Below are 21,067 nucleotides of genomic sequence, written 5' to 3'. Positions count from 1 at the left end.
GCCGAGAGAGGAGAGGGGGGGGGGGTTAGAAACGGCGTATGAAAAAAAAAATCGACACAACCAGAGAGGAGGTCCACGGGCAGCACACACTATATGCCAAAGCAGTATAGCACGGGTGGGTTTTTTTCTGGTCTGGGGGGGGGTCCAGATTTGAAGTCAAACCGTTATATTAGTATTCCCTTTGTATGTTTAGAATACATGCACATTTGATTCCATCTCCTTTATTTATTTTTATTGTCTTATGAGTTTTGACGAGGAGCGATGCGTCTTGCCGGTGTGTGCTGCCACCGATTCCCCTCTCGTTGGGGGGAATTGTTTTTCTTCACACGGTCTCCAATGAAAAGCGCCACCGAAATGTGCGCTTGTTGCTGGAAAGAGTTGAACGATTTTCATTTCGGGAGGGAGGGCGGGCGAGGGGGGGGGGGGGGAGTGGCGGGGGAGGGCTCGGAGGAGGATGCCCGGTTTTGCCGTGGATAAGAGTGTGAAATGACGGGAATGAAAGATAACCGGTTGGTTGAGTGGGTTAAAGTGCTCGGCATGCCGTTTATTTATATATTTGTCGTGATGACGGGGATTTGTGAGTGTTTGTTGTTGTGAGACTATGTGTTGTGTATGGAGGGGAGGAAAGGGAGGGGGACCATGTATTTAGTGTTTTCTGATGTAGGTTACAGTTTGTCATAGCTAGACTCACTCATCCCTAATAATGTGATTGCATTGACATGTCTTAATATAAACGAATATAAATATCGGCCTATGCAATTTAGGCCGACAATATTATTGTCGCATACTAGTGTTGAATATTTGTAGATCTATACCTGCTTATAATTGTGTTTTTATGTAGCCTAGAAATACTTAGCACTTCGGGGCCGTATCCCTGCACAATCCGGCATGACAAACCATGCCTATTCCAGTTATCTCTCCCCCACGCACCAACGCTCTCCCGGCCACTGCTTTCGTTCTAATATGGTGCTGAAACGGACAGCTCCGCGTCCCCATTCTAACCGCTGTGTTCTGTATTTTACTGCAATTGTCTCCCCCTTGTGATAGGCTGTACCAGAGCCATGGATTTAGAATCATAGAAATATAATCTATAGAAAGGGTTTGGAACCTCTAACCCTGGCACGAGTGGGGAGGGTCTCTGATCAAAAGTAGTAAACGGGAATAGGCTGCCATTTGGGACATGGTGTTTTAGAGCACAGGAACACGAACTCTCAACGTCCCTTGTTGATTAATGGGTATTTCGGTGACATTGCAGAGAGAGAGAGATGCTGAGAGAGAGGATGAGGACAGGGGGAGACAGAGAGAGAGAGAGCGAGAGATGAAGACAGATAAAAAAAAGAGAGAAATGAAAGAGAGAAAATACATAGAGAGAGGGACCAAGAAAGAAGAAATAAAGACAGTGAGAGAGGGGGTGGGGGGAGGGCGAGAGAGACAGAGAGGGGGGGGGGGGGGGATGGAGAGAGAGGGGGAGATGGAGAGAGAGACAGACAGAGACAGAGAGAAAGAGAGGGAGAGAGAGAGGGAGACAGAATTAAGGAATGCTTTGACTATGTACAGACTCAGTGACCATAGCCTTGCTATTGATAAAGGCCGCCGTAGGTAGACTTGGCTCTCAAGAGAAGACAGGCTATGTGCACACTGCCCACAAAATGATGTGGAAACTGAGCTGCACTTCCTAACCTCCTGCCAAATGTATGACCATATTAGAGACACATATTTCCCTCAGATTACACAGACACACAAAGAATTAGAAAACAAATCCAATTTTAATAAACTCCCATATCTACTGGGTGAAATACCACAGTGTGCCATCACAGCAGCAAAATGTGTGACCTGTTGCCACAAGAAAAGGGCAACCAGTGAAGAACAAACACCATTTTAAATACAACCCATATTTATGTTTATTTATTTTCTATTTTGTACTTTAACTATTTAAACATCATTACAACACTGTATAGACATAATATGACATTTGAAATGTCTCTATTCCTTTGGATGTTTACTGTTCATTTTTTATTGTTTATTTCACTTTTGTATATTATCTACTTTACTTGCTTTGGAAATATAAACATATGTTTCCCATGCCAATAAAGCCCCTTAAATTAAATTGAAATTGAAATGAAAAATTTTATTGACAGTGTGAGAGACACAGAGAGAAATAAAGAGAAGGAGAGAGGGAGAGAAAGGTGGAGAGAGAGAGAAAGGGAGAGAGGGGGGAGTGAGGGATGGAGACAGGTTAAAGAGAGATGATAGAGTTGTGTTTTTGGAGATACAGGAGGAGACACATTATGACACAACAGATTGTGCTGCTGGGAGACAATGTCAATGACCTGCAGAGACTCAGTTAATGCTGTCTCTTACTTGTGTGTGTGTGTGTGTGTGTGTGTGTTTGTGTGTGTGTTTTGGCACTGCCCTGGAGAAAGGGAGCTGGGCATGGTCCTCTCTGTTTGTCTCTGTTTGTCCAACTCACTGATAACAGTCAGATCACACAGAGTATTAGACAGATTACAGCAGCTTTACAGATACATGAGCAAACCCACTGCTGGCTTACACCATCTCTGTCTGTCTGTCTGTCTGTCTGTCTGTCTGTCTGTCTGTCTGTCTGTCTGTCTGTCTGTCTGTCTGTCTGTCTGTCTGTCTGTCTGTCTGTCTGTCTGTCTGTCTGTCTGTCTGTCTGTCTGTCTGTCTGTCTGTCTGTCTGTCTGTCTGTCTGTCTGTCTGTCTGTCTGTCTGTCTGTCTGTCTGTCTGTCTGTCTGTCTGTCTGTCTGTGTGTGCGTGCACTCTCTCTCTGTCTTTCTCTCTCTCTGTCTGTCTGTCTGTCTGTCTGTCTGTCTGTCTGTCTGTCTGTCTGTCTGTCTGTCTGTCTGTCTGTCTGTCTGTCTGTCTGTCTGTCTGTCTGTCTGTCTGTCTGTCTGTCTGTCTGTCTGTCTGTCTGTCTGTCTGTCTGTCTGTCTGTGTGTGCACTCTCTCTCTCTGTCTTTCTCTCTCTCTGTCTCTCTGCTATCCTATCCCCTCTCCCTCTATCACTTGCACTCTCTCTCTTTCTCACTCTTTCTCTCCGTGCCTCAGGGTGTCTCTCTCCCTGTGTTACTGCAGGATACCGAACCATGTAGATAAATTAGTTACCTACCGACCTGCTGAAAACTGCCCTACTACTGATGTACCCCCTCTCCTGTCCTCCTTCTCTCCTGTCCTCTTCCTGTCCTCTTCCTCTTCTCTCCCTGACTGCAACAAGCAATGTCGAGAGAGAGAGAGAGAGAGAGAAGTTAAATGACAGAGTTAGACGGGGAGAGAGAAAGAAGAGGGGGTACAACCACTGCTACAGAGTAATACTAAAATAAAAAGAGAAATAAAGGGTTGACTGAGTTAATAGAGCGATAAAGAGGGAAGCTTGTTAATTGCTTGTTAATTCTCTCCCTGGGACCCCCGCTGATATGGAGGTGGACACTCTCTCTCTCTTTTCCTCTTGTCTTCCTCCGCCTTTCTTTTCTCTCTCTGGTGTAAAGGCTATCCCACAGCGGCCTCCATCTCCTCCGCCCTCCTTCCATCCCAAATGGCACCCTATTCCCTACATAGTGCACTACCCTGGTCAAAAGAAGTGCATCATGTTGGGAATCGGGTGCTATTTGGTAACCAAGCCTTAGAGTACCGATGTTAATGGGGGCAAAGGGAGGTAGAGAGGATGGGGCAGAGAAAATCTTTCTCTCTCTCTGTCTGTCTCACTTTGCATTTTGAGCAGTGAGTCAGGGGAAACGCTTACGCCTGGGGCTTTATTTCTTTCTTTCTCTCTCTCTTGCTTGTTTCTTCCTCTTCCTCTTTACTTTCTTCCTCTTCCTCTCTACTCCTGCTCTATCTGTGTCTCCTTGACTCTCTTCTTCTCTCTGTGCATGTGGTTCCAAGGACATCTTTATAAATAAACTTCCTCTCCTCCTCTGTAGGGATGGCTGGTATTCACAGCACGGCCCTAGCTGCAGCCCTGACACACTTCTCCAAGCACAGTGGCCCACATTCAGCCTGCCCCAGGGCCTATGTCACCGATATGACAGGCTAATGTCATGATAAGTCACTTCTTTGTCATGATACGTCTCCAAGCACAGCGGCCCACATTCAGCCTGCCCCAGGGCCTATGTCACCGATATGACAGGCTAATGTCATGATAAGTCGCTTCTTTGTCATGATACGACTCCAAGCACAGCGGCCCACATTCAGCCTGCCCCAGGGCCTATGTCACCGATATGACAGGCTAATGTCATGATAAGTCACTTCTTTGTCATGATATGTCTCCAAGCACAGTGGCCCACATTCAGCCTGCCCCAGGTCCTATGTCAGACTAATGTCAGGCTAAAGTTATGATAAGTCACTTATATGTCATGAAAAGTGTCAAAGCACAGTGGTCCATCACTCCCTTTGAAGGGTATATTACTGGAAAATGTCCAAGTTTATCAGTAAACAACCAGAATTTTGGTATCTTTCAATGGTGTGTGGTGGCTAATTTCTGCATTACCAAATGAGGAGAGTTACAAACTTCACACACCAGTCAGAGTTATACTTAAAACTACATCTTTAATGATAAGAGCTTTGCAAAAGCACTTGACTTTCAATGATGGCTATCTCTAATTAACCAGTGAAAGTGACAACACAAAAGTACAAAGATCTTTTATAGGCAAGATATACCCCTCTCAACGTACATGACGAACCACAGATCTTAGGAACAGTTCACAAAGGGACTTTATATTTGAGAAAGGTGTATCCCTTAGCCAGATAACATTCGCTATAAATTATCGTTCAGTTTGGTCCCTATGACGAGGTTCTAATCTTGTTCCTGGTACTTCATAGTACAAAAACACCAACTCATCCAATGGCATATATCAATTGTCAACTCTAGATACTCCCATCTCAAGTAAACCCCCTCTTGATCCCACTCCTGGACAAGCTCACTGAGGGGAGTGACTTGCGCACAGACATTGTGGAGACAAATAATTGGTTCCCCATTAATCACGCCATCCCTGCACATGGTTTAAGAATAGGTAAAGACACATTCACATATGAAGACAATGTTCCATTCTGTCCTCTTCCCTTTCTGATATTCTGCATAGCACCAGGGGCGAAAATCTGATATCAACTTTGGAGGGGACAATTACATGAAATTTTCTCAAGAGCAATTCCTGAGGGGGACACCAAAAGTAGTGCTGTAACACATAGCCTACATTGTAATATGGTAAATGTATATTGAGGAACCAAAGAAATAAGGTGTTTGCCGTACTCCTAACTACCGGTACCCAAAACTACACAACTAATCACAACAGCAATACCATTGCCTTTAACAAATCTTAGTTCAGTCACCAGTTTAAGTTGAGAGTGGGGGTATCCATGGCATTTTCCAATTATGTTCCTATTTTACAAGTAAAAAAAATTGAGAACCTTTCATAATGTTGCCAAAGACTCAACAAACTTACCTGAGACTCCCTGTCTCTGCCAGTCTGTCCCTGCATATCTGTCCCCAACTCTGCTGTCTGTGTGCCATCTGTTGCCTGCTCTGCATAATGACATTTCCATTAGAATTTCATTTCTTTCTTATGAACATTTTATCAACTAGTCTTTGAGATATTAGGCTACTAGGGTTCTTACTTTGGGTTTTGGTGTACTGAAAAATACTCTGATGTCCGTCTTTTATTTTTCTGCCATTTTTCTACCTGGCTGGCTGGCTGGCTGGCTACACACACACACAGTGTGTAGGTTATTTACAGTAGGAGATGGGCTTCTATCATCTTATCTTTTATCATTCTATTTGGGCTTCGATCTAAAAGGTAGCTAGCAAATGTGAAACGGATTAAAATGACAAGAGTTGACAGCTGTATGAGTTCACCATTTACACAACATATGCTGCAACCTTTTGTAATTTTAATAGTTTGTTTCATATTGGCTGGCTTCCAACAATAGCTGAATTTGCAAAGCTAGCGAGCACCAATTCCGTTTCAGTGGTGTTTGCTATAATCTTTGCTACCCGGGTTAAATAAAGGTGAAATAAAATAAATAAATAAAAGTTCCCTTGCGACAATTTAGCTTTTGTAACGAGACCATTAAATATATTTAAGACAATGGTAGAAGAGAGTGTAGTTCTGTTCAGTTTGGACTTCAGTTTATCGCTAATCTTATCACAGGAACTTTGAAGCACTAATTTACATCATCTGCATGCTGATCTTGGAATAAATTGACGATAGCAAAGATTCCATCTTTGACGAGGCCACATAAATGGAATAGGTACTAGCTAGCTTAATAGTTAATATTTGCGCGCTAGCTCTGCATATTCAGCTAGTGTGTGTGCGCGATTGACTGGATTAACCTCACGTCAGTGACGTTCATTAAGTGCCTTTCAGACAGTAGATACGACCCCTCTGTTACCTTGCCAACTAAGGAACTGGCAGTGGATCAAACCATTGTGAGGCAAAGGGTGGGGGGGGGTCGCAATCTTTTGAAACTTAAAAACGCGCTATTAAGTGTCTATAATCAGCACAATTGCTTTCATTGCGTATTGTTAATATTATTTAAATTACATAGTTATGTTTCAGTGATATATTGGGGGGACAAATCATATTTTCCCCAGGATGGGGGGGTCGTGTCCCCCCCCATCCCCCCCGGGATTTCCGCCCCTGCATAGCACCAGGGATATGTGAAAGACAAGCCTGACCTCTCCCCTCTCTGGGCCCCAAGTGACTGAGCCCTAGCTAAGGGAAAAGTGCCACTGCCAACACCAGAATCCAAAGGGATACATTCTAATGACAAGTATCTCACATAAGCATATTATGCAAATAAAACATATTAATTGTCTATGCTTCCCAACTAATTCTGATTCATCTGCCACAGGTGTTATTTTATTTTATCAGATGACATCTAGGGGCCGATTTGGGTACTTCCAATTATTACAGGTCTCTGTAATTATCTCTGGCCCTCTGTCTGGCCTTAGAATATCTAAAATAATCAAATAAGATGAATTTAAAATAAAAAATAGAATGAGAAAGCTGTAAAACATGATTTTAAATACAACCATCAACTAAGTGACTACCATTGGTGTTTAATATGAGGGTTTTAGCATTACATATAATTCATTAAAAGAAATGTACACTCTTGTATTATTTGACTATGTCTTTGTTGTAAATGTGTTGTCAAACTGGTGGCAGTTTTTTAAAAAGTCAACAGCTGGAAGAGTTGCAGAGTTAATTGAAAATAACGCCGTTGTGCTTTTTCCATTAAGTAGGCTAATTTCTCTTGAACCATATGGTTTATCCATTAGAAACTTATGGACAATATGGACACAGATAAAAAAAAACATGTATACTATATATGAATATCTTTTTTTTAATGTTATTTGAGAATAAATTACCAAAGTTACCATATATGACCAATTATTTAGCCAAATTAATTACCAAGATTCCGGCAACTTTGGTAAATTACTGGTAGCTTTGCAACCCTAGTGAGTAACCATCTAACGTCAAGTTGTAAAATCCCGAACTTCCACTTTAAGTCACACCAATGTCACAGTTATGGGACATTCAAATATCTTCTTCTTCTCTCTCTCTCTCTCTCTCTCTCTCTCTCTCACACACTCTCTCTCTCACACTCTCTCTCTCACACTCTCTCACTCTCTCACACTCTCTCTCTCTCACTCTCTCTCTCTCTCTCTCACACTCACTCACTTTATCCTTCTCTCTCCCTCCGTCACTCTCGTTAAAGGGCTGGTAGACCCTGATTAGAATGCGGGGGAGTGAGCCACTGCTGAACATTTTTAATATATTGATTACCCCCTTAACAGAGAGAGAAAAAGAGAGAGAGAGAGAGGGAGCGAGAGAGAGAGAGTAAAGAGGGACACTGAGAGGAAATGGTCCAAACAGTGAGTAGAGGTAAGTAGCCCAATACTATTAGCAACACACACACACAACACACACTCACGTACACCCAATGTGTGGATACTGCACTGCTCTGTCCAGGCCTATATGAATTCCTCATATGAACATCACAAGTGTCGGGGCTCCGTGGTCACCATGGTAACAGGTTCAGGGGGGCAGTGCCATGGTGTGTGTGTTTGACTGTGAGTGTGTATATATGTGTGCTATGACTGTGTGCGCAAGTGTGTGTGCAACTGTGTGTGGTGTATGTGTGTATCTGCATGCAATGTGTGTGTGGTTGTGTGTGTTTGTGCTGCTGCACCGTCCAGCTGTGGTAAAGAGAGAGAGCGAGAGAGAGAGCGAGAGAGAGCGAGAGAGAGAGAGAGAGAGAGAGAGAGAGAGAGAGAGAGAGAGAGAGAGAGAGAGAGAGAGAGAGAGGGTTGGGACCACGGGATGGGATGCCAACAAGAGGGGTCCACAGAAAAACATACAAATGTGCTGACTGCTCAGTTTCCATGGGAACGGCCCCTCCCCCTTCTCCCTCCCTCCTTCCCTCCTCATTGCACTTGCTAAAGCATGATGAGCCTTGCTCATACATCTCACCTTGTCTTAATAATGTCTGTCTGTGTATTCCTGGGAGTGCTCACGCATTGTTGTCTTTATTTTTCAGTTGTGTTTACGCAATCATCTGACATCACAGTTCTGTGTGTGTGTGGACCCTCCCTCCCCTCACCCTCCCTCCCTCCCTCTGTCCCCTCACCCTCCCTTCCCTCACCCTCCGTCCATCCCCTCCCTCCCTCCCCTCACCCTCCCTCCGTCCCCTCACCCTCCCTTCCCTCACCCTCAGTCCGTCGCCTCCCTTCCCCTTCCCTCCCTCCCCTCAACCTCCCTCCCTCCGTCCCCTCACCCTCCCTTCCCTCACCCTCCGTCGCCTCCCTTCCCCTTCCCTCCCTCCCCTCACCCTCCCTCCGTCCCTTCACCCTCCCTCCCTCCCCTTACACTCCCTCCGTCCCTCCACCCTCCCTCCCCCTGCACACTGAACTACTAGAAATGCACCTTTTAAAGACATTCTCAGAGATCCATCCAGGATAGACACTGCGAATGTCAGGTTATGTCAATTACCCTTAAAAAGCACCCGTGACATCTCAATGCGTTAGTCGGTCAATGCGTTTCCTCAGTCATTGAATCATGGCCTATGGTTCTGTGGTTTCATCCACATCCTCCACTAAAACCTGGGGTCACACTGCAGCCCTATGGATGTTCAGTGAAACTGCAACACAAAACTTGAAAATGACATTTCCATAAGAAAATGTGTGTGCTTGCCAGTCTTGAAGTATTTCTGGTTGTGAAATAGTAGAAGTAGTGGTAGTGACTGCAGTAGAACATATTGTAGTAGTAATGGTAGTAATATGGTTGTTATAGGTGTCATGACGTGGCCCTTTCTGGGGGTAGATCGTAGCTTCCCCGTTTCTCACTCTCTCCTACTCCCAGGTTCTGTTATCTCAGGTCGTAAATTCCTGGTGGAGACTCTCTCCCCCTTTTCATGCATAGAGAGAGACCACAGAGTGAACAAAGGATTTCGCATGGCCGAACTCCTAAATCCCCAAAATGGGAAAATGAAACTCTATGTCCACTTGTGAGAATGTGGGAAGGGTCCGTGGACACTTAAGGGACAGTTTTGTTGAGTGTGATTCATTTGGTGACCTCACGATGGACATGAAACACATGTAATTATATCTTTGAATGTGTACATTTCTCAATTATGGCATTTGCATCTAATTCTTGTATAAAATGAATGAGTAAAGTTGAAACTATTTGTGAAATGATGTAATGTGACGTTAACCTTTAATTTTGAGAGAATTGTATTCCCTGTAAAGTTTAACTAGTCAGTGGCCACGCCCCCGTGAGCACAGACATGATCTGGCGTCATGGAACCACCTTTTCTATTGTTACGAATAAAACCCGCTCCTGAGGAAATCCTCTTCAGACCACGCATACCTCAGTGTAAGCTGAGGTGGCAGAGGTTTGAGTACCAAGACTAAGCAAACCCACAGCGGGAGCTGTGATTGCGAATAGTTGAGTACCAAAACTAGAAGACTATGCAACGTGGAGCATTGGCTACACGGCTGGAAATGGTTCAACTCTGAGACTATCGATCCCTACAGAATAAGACAACATCTTAGATACTAATTACTAGTCTGCAGCTAGAAATTACATAAACCTGGGATGCGAATTCCGACAACCGCCGAAACATCTACTCTAAGAACAATGAACGCCTGACATATCCATTACAACAGACACTATCAGGAGCCGCCGAAAGAGCTACCACCATGAGTAACCAGAGACTCTCTGATGAACTGACTCTCCCGCAGACGGACCAACGATTCCAACAGAGAAGACAACAACGACATATGGGCGTGAATATATTGATTGCAATTATTCCCAAATGTGCGAGCGTTCATGTGCAAAGGAGTAGCATTTCAATTAATATAATTATCCACTGTGTGTAGTGATCCTGTCATAGTCCGTGTATGTAGGTGGCAGGGAAGTCAGGCGCAGGAGAAAACAGAGTGGTTTAAAAATGGAATATTTATTTCCAAAACCAACGTAGAAAAGAATCCGGGTAAAACAATAACCCGTCGCACACCGATATAGAAACAACACGTACATAACAAACAAACAATCACCGACAGAGAAATGAGGGGAATCAGAGGGTTAAATACACAACATATAATTACTGGGATATGAAACAGGTGTGTAAAGAGACCAGACAAAACCAATGGAAAATGAAAAACTGATCAATGGTGGCTAGAAGGCCGGTGACGTCGACCGCCGAACACCACCCGAACAAGGAGGGGCATCAACTTCAGTAGAAGTCGTGACAGATCCATTTTGTCTTTCCCGCTCTTTCTCAGTCAACACCCCCTTCCCTTTGTCCACCAAGCCGTCATATCGGTTTAGCCCACTAGTTCATCTTCCCTATCATTGTTAGTAACCAATATCTACTGTTTGTTTGTTTATGCATTTCTGTGATTAGTAAATAAATGATTAAGCCAATTGGCGTATGGGTGATTCATAGTAAAGGCTGGGATCGTGCAGATAACCAACAATTTACAACGTTCAGATGAGACTGATGTAAGGTAAAGAATAATTCATTAATAGAAGACTAATTGATCAGATATTAAAATATCTGAAGAGTTATATTCAGAAAATTATAACTTTGTAATCTGAAGATTTTCCGTGGTGCCCCGACTTCCTAGTTAATCACATTTACATAATTTGTTTAATCACGTATTATTAATTACAGAGAATTGATTTGATAAAATAGCAGTCTTCACATTTAAGGATGCCAAAGACACGACATAAGCTATGGGTTGGTTATGGTGACCTATTTTGGGGGTGTTTGTAGGTGGGGAGTTAGTATAGTGGGCTAGTATAGGGTGCTAGAGTGAGTACTACAGCATCTTAATGTAACAGCTGTCTTCAGGAATGGACCAAGGCGCAGCGGGAATGTGGATACTCATATTTTAATTCAAAAAAGGAGTAAAGCATCCACCGGACAAAAACAATACACGACAGCAACAGTCTTGCAGGCACACAAAACGCAATGCAAGAACAACTACCCACAACTACCCCAAAGAAAAACACACACTACTATATAGGACTCCCAATCAAAGGCAACTCAACACACCTGCCTTCATTTGGGAGTCCAATCACCCACACAACATTTAACACACACAAACCCCCTGCCACATCCTGACCAAAACTAACACAATTACGCCCTCTGCTGGTCAGGACGTGACACTTAAGCCATATAATCTGTTTTTAAGCTCTCTGTTGGCGGGAATATAAAAGCTATAATGTGTGTTATGAAGCTTTTGGTGGTAGAAAAAAATTATCCAATGATGGTGGATACAGTGAAGACTGGATGAGCAGCGCAGGTAGATAGTAGCCTGTGGACAAAGGAATATGTTGCTAGTTGCATTACAGGTTTAATAGCTCCAAGCAAGAACATATTCTTCACCAGGTACTGTGTGGAGATTGCTTTACCAGTTCTACAGCTTCAGGCAAGAACACGTTCTAGGCCAGGAATGGAGATGGTCCGTCTACTTCACATACATCTTACTGGATTATAAATCAACTAAAACTTTGTAATAATTCAGTAAGAACACGACTGTAATTTGACACATTTGTTTGTCTTACTGCACAGCAAGCACATTGATAACTAGAAAATGACGGAAAGGTCTGTGCTTGCAAGTTGTCTTGAAGTATTCATCGTTGTGGTAATGACAGCAGTAGTAGTGGTTTTAGTAGTTATGCAGTAATAGGGATGTCATAGGCTATGGGTCAGTTCAAGTCAGGTAGTAATGGTTTTAGTAGTTACGCAGTAATAGGGATGTCATAGGCTATGGGTCAGTTCAAGTGAGTTATTTTGGGGTTGTTTGTAGGTGTGGAGTTATTATAACTGGACTTCGTCTCGGGCCTAACAACACCCGTGCCAATACATCCTTAAAACAGCGTCTTCTCTGGCGTTATCACTTAACACCCGTTGGGCCTCTGGGTTTGAAAACACTGCACTGGTAGTGTGAAAAATATAAAAAGTTTAAAAATATATTTTCAAGCAACCTGAAGACAGTCCGCCTGTGCTTTTTTAAAAGTTGTTTTGGTGTTGGTAGCTAAGGGATCAAGAGCAGTGGTATATCCAAATATTTCCCGTTGAAGCCGATGGAGCTTTTATATTTCAAAAAGTATAAATGGTATCAAAAGGCTGTATACAAGCAACCTATTTCAGAGGGGTCTGCCCATTTTAAAGTTTAAATGGCGTTTCTACATTAAACAGTTGAAGACAAGTTACAGTGGACATTTTTACCATTTAAGTCTATGGCCATTGAAATGCATTGGGATTTATACAAATAGTATAAAAGTATAAGTAGTAACAATGGGCACCAATATATTGTTTGATATGAGCAAGGCATATCGTGATATCAGTTTATCCATGCTCTTAACCTACACTACTCTGTCAAATCGAATACATGTTAATGCATGAACAAAATCCTCTCAATTTAGCATAATTAACAGCCTGCTGATGAGCCATCAATGGACTTATCATTGTATTCAAACTGGTTGGGTAGGTTACGCTTCCAGAACATTCACACATGCCTCTATCACATACACTACAGTTCAAAAGTTTGGGGTCACTTAGAAATATCCTTGTTTTTGAAGGAAAAGCAAATGTTTTGTCCTTTAAAATAACATCAAATTGAACAGAAACACAGTGCAGACATTGTTACTGTTGTAAATGACTATTATAGCTGGAAACGGCTATTTTTTTTATGGAATATCTACATAGGCGTACAGAGGCCCATTATCAGCAACCATCACTCCTGTGTTCCAATGGCACGTTGTGTTAGCTAATCCACGTTTATCATTTTAAAAGGCTAATTGATCATTTAGTAATGATCATTTAGTAATATGTAATTTCATTACATATTAACCATACCAATTGCATAATTGGCCTATCATTGACCATTCACATTACACAAAATGTTTGAAGCGTGCGCTCCAGGCCGCGCTCCGCGATAATAACTTCAAACAACAACTGATGGCCCACTCTCCCGATCGCAACAGATAGTTCAGATGAAAGTTCAGATGAAAGGTAACAGAGTCGGTGGACTTATGTGGATTCATGGACGCACAGAACTTCTGGATTTGACAGAGTGATGGAAGAGAAAGCAGCGCGATCAGGTGATGGTGATTTCCTCCTTTTATGGAGTGGAGATCTGTCGGATATTTCCACCTGACCTAATTAAAGCGCCCCTGGCCAAGCTGAGTAAGTGGCAAAGAATTAAAGGATTATTCCACCAACTCCATGGGCTTTTTCTACAACTGGTGTTATTAGGTTGGTGGATAGTGATTGATTGAATTAATGAGCCAATTTGACAGATGCACACTTTCAGAAAGCATTTAATAGGCACAGACAGACTTGTAAACGTCCTCCTCTCTTCTTCCCCTCCTCCTTTCTCCTCCTCCTCCAACCTGAAGAGTAGAAAGACCTGGATATAACAGATACCTTTCAGTTCTGCCGCTCTCATTCCTCACCATTGTCTGGCCAACTGTCATGTTTCACTCTCCAGACCACACCTCTCCCCCATCAGTGGAAGGGCTGGACCTGTTCAGTCCCTACCTGTTCACACACAGGGGGTACAACTTTACCGTGGGGGAGACCGACCCCCAGTACCTCGACTCCCTCCAGAGCTTTGAGATTCAAGAAACGGACATTTTCCTCGTCTCCTACCCCAAATCAGGTGAGTTTGTGTTTGTGTGTGTGTGTGTGTGTGTGTGTGGTAAAAATTATAAGAAAAACAATCGAGAGATTCACCTGCCTAAGCTTTTGCCACACATTTTTAGGACCGGTTACATGTACAGTAATAAATTTAATACCTCCCAAATGAAAATGTCATCTGTTACGGAGATTTATATCTTGTAAAACGACAGAGGGAACTTGTTGATTTGAATTCCATGTATGTTTTATTACTTAAATGTGGAACAAAATTGCATCATTCAAGTCACAAGTGTGTTCCAAAGTTGATGGGTTTATTGATACCCTCGCCGCTCTTTGGAAGTCACCCTATGAGTTTTCTCTCAGCATGTGACATTGTTGGTAAGGACATAGTTGGTAAGAGCAAGGGGTTGGTTTGAGATTCACGGATCGCCTAGTGAAAGTCCTCACACCCTTTTCAGAGTTGTCACATTTTGCTCAATTAAATTCAAATATAACAATGGATTAACTGGGATTTCCTCCCACTGATCTACTCAACCTTCTCCACACATTCTAAGTAAAATAAACAATTATAGAATTTTACAAAAATGAGATGGTGGTTATTGTTTTTAATGTTGTTTTACCCTGACTGCACCAATAATGTCCCATTTGGGACAACAAAGATGTATGTATAATAAACATAACTTTATTTTCTATGAAAGGACATTTGTCTTGGAAGTTAAAGGGCTGCAGTTTCCACGTCAATTATCACATAATACTATATAAACCCCTCAATATAAGATGTAGTGCAATAACTTTCCTGTGTGTGTGTGTGTGTGTGTGTGTGTGTGTGTGTGTGTGTGTGTGTGTGTGTGTGTGTGTGTGTGTGTGTGTGTGTGTGTGTGTGTGTGGGTGTGTGTGTGGGTGTGTGCGTTCACCCACGTATGTGCATATGTGTGTATAGGTACGATATGGACCCAGCAGATCCTGGTCCAGGTGGTGGAGGCGGCCTACCCTGAGAGTAGTGGCACCGACCAGAGCTCCACCAACCTGGAGAAGATGCCCTGGCTAGAGTACCCAGACACCCGCCCCGAGCGCCCGCGCCCCGCACCTAGACTTTTCATCTCCCACCTGCCTCCAAACCTCCTGCCCGCCAGCCTGAACACCAAGAGACCCAAGGTACAACCACCAAGCCCAGACATAGAATTACCAGAAAACGGGTAAAGCTCACCCACTAAAGGGGTGTTGGGATAAAGGAAGAAAGACGACTTCCCAGTGTATCTGTGACAAATTACAATAAAGTCATCTTGTTGTTGTCCTCCCCTTCCTCTTCTTCCTCTGTGGTGTTCAGATTGTGTACGTGATGAGAAACCCGAAGGACAATATGGTGTCTTACTACCACTTCTGTCACGTGTGGAGCAAGCTGGAGACACCCAGCAGCTTCCAGGATTTCTTTGACCAGTACCTGACAGGGAAAAGTAAGTTATTGTGACATATTTTCTTTATATGTCATTTCGACCGCGTTTTAACTATATTGTTAGCTTCTTATTAACAAATAGTAATTACCCTTCGCCTCCCTACTTGAGATATTATAATGTTTGAACAAACAGAAACGTTCTAAACTCCTCCTTGTCTCTCTCAGTAACTTTCCACACACAGTCCCTTGTTCGTCCTCCACTGACACGAAGACGTACAGTTATTATACGTCATCAATATGGTCTTATATAGTGACAGGAATAAGTCGATTTTAAACTGGCACCCAACAGTCCTCTCTTGTTTGAATCGTGACTCCATACTGTTCAACATTACATAAACTGTGAAATTGCTTAGAAATAAAACAGAAAATAGAACATGATTAGTATAAAAAGAAAACATGATTCATATTTTCACACTTGATTAATATGTTCACACCTCCGAGGCCTATGGCCTCAGTGTAAATATTGTACAGCCAAGGCTTAAGGCCCTCTTATCGTTGTTATAACCACACCAATCACCCTCGTCATCTCCCCCCATCTTTCATTGTTCCTCCTATATACTACCGATAATTACATTTCAGTTGGAGATGTTCACTTTCTCTTCCTCTTTCGGGTTCCTAAGAGAGTGATAGTAGAAAAGAAAACTAGGAAAGAGAGAGAACACAAGATATTGAAATGATTATTAAATAGTTACACTCGAAGTTTAACAACATGACGATTCCCACTCTCCCTTATCCTGACTTTCCGCTGGGATCCACAACAAATGAAGGCTTATATACCTCCTCCTGCGTGTATCCAGCCTTCCCCCCTCAGGCTGCATGTTTACTGGTGTTCCCACTCCATGTCATCTGCAGTTCTCATTGGATTCTTACAAATGATTCATTTGTTTTAGAAGCTATCTGCAGGATGAGTGCTCTCCTCACAGTTGAGGGGCAGCGCTCTGTCTCTCCTTACAGCATTTCCGAGTCATAATTAGAACTATTTATAAATTATCCAACACAAATTTCGAATGACAGTCCCTAGTGCTTCACTTAGTCTATCACTCGAATTTAAGACCATCACCTTAGCACAAACCGACAATGGCAGAATGTACATTTACAGAAAGGGATAAATATATACAGTATGTACTACTAATGTTAACATAAAGTATTTTAATCTTATATTTCTAGCATGAACTTTTCTCAGTACAGCCCCAGTTTGTCCCTGTCTTACACTTTCATGAGTGGGATGTTAATGCCAGATCGGTATCTTAATGCTATACATTTCCTATTTTGGGCAACTTTTTGCCGACTTTTACAGACACTGGCCATATTCAACATGTGTTGAGCGTTTGTAAATTCATCAGTTATTCGGCGCTCTGACACACTCAGACGAGAAATCTACTCCGCTCTGAAATCGGAGTAGATAGCCAGAGCGAATTTACGAACGCACCCGAATACGCATGGTGGCATTCTTCTTGCCACTGAGTCTAAATATTTACGCCAGTACATGACTGGACTGTCTTTTCCTCCATGATTCTGCGTAACTTTACTTGCCGAAGGGAGGGTAAAACGGGGGTAGTTCGAGTTTACCCTCCATTACCGTGCTACAGTGCCCATCCTATTAATGCACAAACATTTTAGAGGGTAATTCTACCCCAATGCAGGTGCTTAACACAATGTGCTACAAATTCTCCTTCATACTCTTAACTCCACTTTATTCTCTCGTGAGACCCCTCCTCCTACCTTTCGTCAATAAAGCTATTTCAGAATAAGACAGAATAAAGTTTCTCACCAAAGCGTATTTTTTTGTTTGCGAGGAGTCCTGCCAACTTTAACCTCTTACTTTTTAGAATCCATTCCCCTGGCATTTCACATAGATTATCCAAACCCAAAATCGGTTCTATCCCAGCTACCATAAAGAATGAGCCCGGTATGATTACTGGCTGGACCTATTGTCAATGGCATGGGTTTTAGTTGCATAACTTTTGATTCTGTCCCTGTTACTCAACACTGAACTTAATGCACTTTTTTTTTTGTCTTACGTTTTGTCAATTTGAGCAACAGCACAGAGGCCAAATACCCCTATGCTTTACCCCAACTCCGGTCACGTTCAGGAGTGCTTGCTGTTGCCCACTAGTCAGTGAAGAAAACATCTGCACAGTAGCACTTACTGTACCCCGGAATGAGTCGTCTGAGAGGGCTCGGGTACCGTCTGTATGCACTGTAATTGAGAATGGAGGTTGCGCGTTTCCCCGCCAGTCCCTTTTTTAATGATGCCAGGTAGGCTACTTCGGTTTCATAGCAGCGCTGTGCTTATTTAATATGAGAAGCTGAGAAATAAATACAAGAACACTTGTTTCACTCCAAGCAACAACCACTGTTTGAGGAGCATGCTCTCGCTGCCCAACAGGTGATGCTCTGCCCAAACTCTGTATGCAATGGGCTCTTCAACCCTGTTCCTGCAGCTACCCTGTTCCTGCAGCTAGTGCTTCATTTGGGAAACCAAGTGAAATCGGTTCAGGAACATCGATAGTAACATGTTTTCGCAGTGAAACATTTCACTAAACAGTTGACAACCCCTCTGGGCGCTCCAGAATGGAATAAAGCAGAGAGAGGAGGAAATGGAAACGCATGGTGGTGAGATATAATGTATAGCTAAATCGCCTAGGACAGTACGTTCTCTCCCAGACTTGTGGATAGACATTTTGGAGTGGAGCATAAAGTTAAACATACAAACCAGTATGTATAATAATACAATCCACACAAAGGCGGTTACTCAAATTTGTTTGATTTTGGATTACAGGCAATTATGTACCAGACATCATAAATCAAGAGCCCTCAGGTGTACCCGTCTGCCGCCCTTCAGAGGTTTCTTCACACTTCATCTGTTGACTTGACCTTAAGCCAAATTCCTCGCTCCTCCCTAGTTGCATAGGTTGCCTGCCTATTCAGAGACTTTCCCTTCCCCTCCCTTCTTTATCTATCTATTATATAATAACAATGCCATGTTTGAACATGTTGAACTAACAATAACATGTTTGAACAGACACAAACTCCTCCTTGTCTCTCTCAGTAACTTTCCATGCACAGTTCCTTGTTCACGCACCACTGACACCCTAAACACATACAGTTATCATACATGTAGCGTAATCAATACGTTTTTATATAGTGACAGGAATAAGTCGATTTCAAATTGGAACCCAACAAAACATGTCACATAGCAGTACCTGACAGGGAAAAGTAAGGTGGAAACGGGTTGCAGGACTGTGTGCTGTCAAGTGTACAGTGTAACATCAACTGCTCCTTACTCTGTAAACTTTTGTAACTTTTACATGGTTGATATGTGCATAAACAAGAATATGTTTTGTACGCATGATCTCTTTTTGTATATGTTTTTTTGGGGGGGATAAAAGTCAGCCACTGTTAAAGATGTTTTAAGTCCTGTCCAATAGCGTGTGTGTCTGTGTGTTGTTGACAGTGGTGGGTGGATCGTGGTTTGATCACATCCGTGAGTGGTACACCAAGAGAGAGCAGTATGACATTCTCTTTGTCAAGTACGAGGACATGATCAAGGTACAGTAAAGGGTTTTTCTGCATCTCAAATGGAATCCAGGGCCCCCTTGTCAACAGTAGTGCATTAAGTAGGGAATAGGGGGCTATTTGGGAAGCAGACTCAAGCAGTCTGTCTGCTTCCTTGTCGGTCTGTTTCTCCCTCTCTCTCTCTCTGAGAAACACTTTTATGCTGTATGACATACAGGGCAACTACCTAATGTCTGCCTCTCCCTCTCCCTCTCTTCACCCCTCCCTCTCTCTCTCTCCCTCCCCTCTCTCTCAGGACCTGAGGTCAGTGGTGGTGGATATCTGTGATTTCCTTGGGAAGGACCTGACCCCCTCGGCCATTGACCACATTGTTGAGAAGGCCAGGTTGGAACCTGTTGTTTATGTGCTCTATCCTGTCTTTTTGACTGTATATTGTGTATGCTGCAAAATGAACAGCCTCAATGAGGACTAATCTAATATGATCTGTCTGATTATTCATGATTGATTGATTGATTGATTGATTGATTGATTGATTGATTGATTGATTGATTGACAGGTTCAAGAACATGAAAAAGGATCCAAAAGCCAACTATGAATTTCTGCCCAAAGACGTGCTCGTTCTGGAGAAAGGACACTTCCTACGGAAAGGTACACACACACACATGAGCAAACATACATACGCACACACACATGAATAAACACACATATGCACACATACATACACACACACATAGTTACAGTAGGAGTGCTGATAAAGGATCAGTTTTCCCTTTTAGATCATAATTGATAAGACGATATGGACAGGTGAGCCCTGATCCTAGATCAGCACTCCTACTGTGAGAGGCTTTATAATTACGGGCCCTGATCCTAGATCAGCACTCCTACTGTGAGAGGATTTATAAATATGGGGCCTGATCCTAGATCAGCACTCCTACTGTGAGAGGATTTATAAATACGGGGCCTGATCCTAGATCAGCACTTGTTTTGTATTGCTTTGGCTCATCTGAATTTATGTGTGTGTGCGCGATGTGCATCTGCGTGCGCATGTGCGTCCGTCTGTATGTCCACGTGTGTGTGTGTGTGTGTGTGTGTGCGTGCGTGTGTTCTGCACAGGTACCATAGGAGACTGGAAGAACTCGTTGACGGTGGCCCAGAGTGAACACTTTGACCAGGTGTTTGATGAGAAGATGAAGGACCTGCCTCTAAGGTTCACCTGGGACATCAACCAACATCACAGAGCCACCCAAACCATCGGTCCCAGAGGTCACCTGTCACTATAGATCTGAATAGAACATGGATGGGTTCCAAATGGCACCCTATTTCCATATACAGTATAATACACTACTTTTAATCAGAGCCATATGGGCCCTGGTCAAAAGAAGTGCACTATATAGGGAATGGGGTGCCATTTGGAAAACAGGCCATTTGTCACTATAGCATTTAATAAAAAATGTGTCACTGTGGAATCTAGTACAACACTTGTCACTATAGATGTATATAAAACAGATGTCACTATAGAATCTAATAGAACATGTCACTATACAATTATATAGAACTTAATATAACTGTTTTAATTTAATAGAACTTCATAATTGAATCGAGTTGAATAGAACTGAACAATTGAATAGAACTGCATAATTGAATATAACTGTATAATTGAATAAAGTTTAATAGAACTGTATAATTGAATCGAGTTGAATAGAACTGTACAATTGAATACAGTTTAATAGACCTCTATAATTGAATAAAGTTTAATTGTCATAATTACAGCCGTGTTGAAGAGACTAAACTGCAGCAGGTGAAATGTCGATACTCATCTTTTTAATATATAAGAGCAAAGTATCCACGGGAAAAACAATAAACAAAAACAAAAACGACTAACAACAGGCTAACATGCTACGTCCATACCAAAGACTAGCGGTGTTAGC

The 21,067-nt window shown here is 42.7% G+C and overlaps 1 protein-coding gene across 1 annotated transcript; it reads left to right on the top strand.

Annotated features, from left to right (window-relative positions):
* Positions 1-13,933: 13,933 nt before the first annotated feature.
* Positions 13,934-20,906, top strand: LOC106594461 (amine sulfotransferase). The gene is made up of 7 exons (XM_014185831.2): positions 13,934-14,189; positions 15,108-15,322; positions 15,495-15,621; positions 19,078-19,172; positions 19,435-19,523; positions 19,696-19,787; positions 20,253-20,906. Exons 1-7 carry the CDS (start codon positions 14,003-14,005, stop codon positions 20,417-20,419), a joined length of 972 nt encoding a protein of 323 aa, XP_014041306.1. The 5' UTR covers positions 13,934-14,002; the 3' UTR covers positions 20,420-20,906.
* Positions 20,907-21,067: the final 161 nt, after the last annotated feature.

This window comes from Salmo salar, chromosome ssa12 (assembly GCF_905237065.1).
Source record: "Salmo salar chromosome ssa12, Ssal_v3.1, whole genome shotgun sequence".
In the NCBI taxonomy this organism is placed as follows: domain Eukaryota; kingdom Metazoa; phylum Chordata; class Actinopteri; order Salmoniformes; family Salmonidae; genus Salmo; species Salmo salar.
Note: the sequence above shows the minus strand (reverse complement) of the source record. Positions and strands in the feature narration are given on the sequence as shown.

Excerpts from the sequence above, each read along its gene's own strand:
- LOC106594461 (XM_014185831.2), top strand. The coding sequence starts at position 14,003 with ATGTTTCACTCTCCAGACCACACCTCTCCCCCATCAGTGGAAGGGCTG. Across the intron at positions 19,173-19,434 it reads AGTACGAGGACATGATCAAG|GACCTGAGGTCAGTGGTGGT; the intron begins GTACAGTAAAGG and ends CCTCTCTCTCAG. Across the intron at positions 19,524-19,695 it reads CACATTGTTGAGAAGGCCAG|GTTCAAGAACATGAAAAAGG; the intron begins GTTGGAACCTGT and ends ATTGATTGACAG.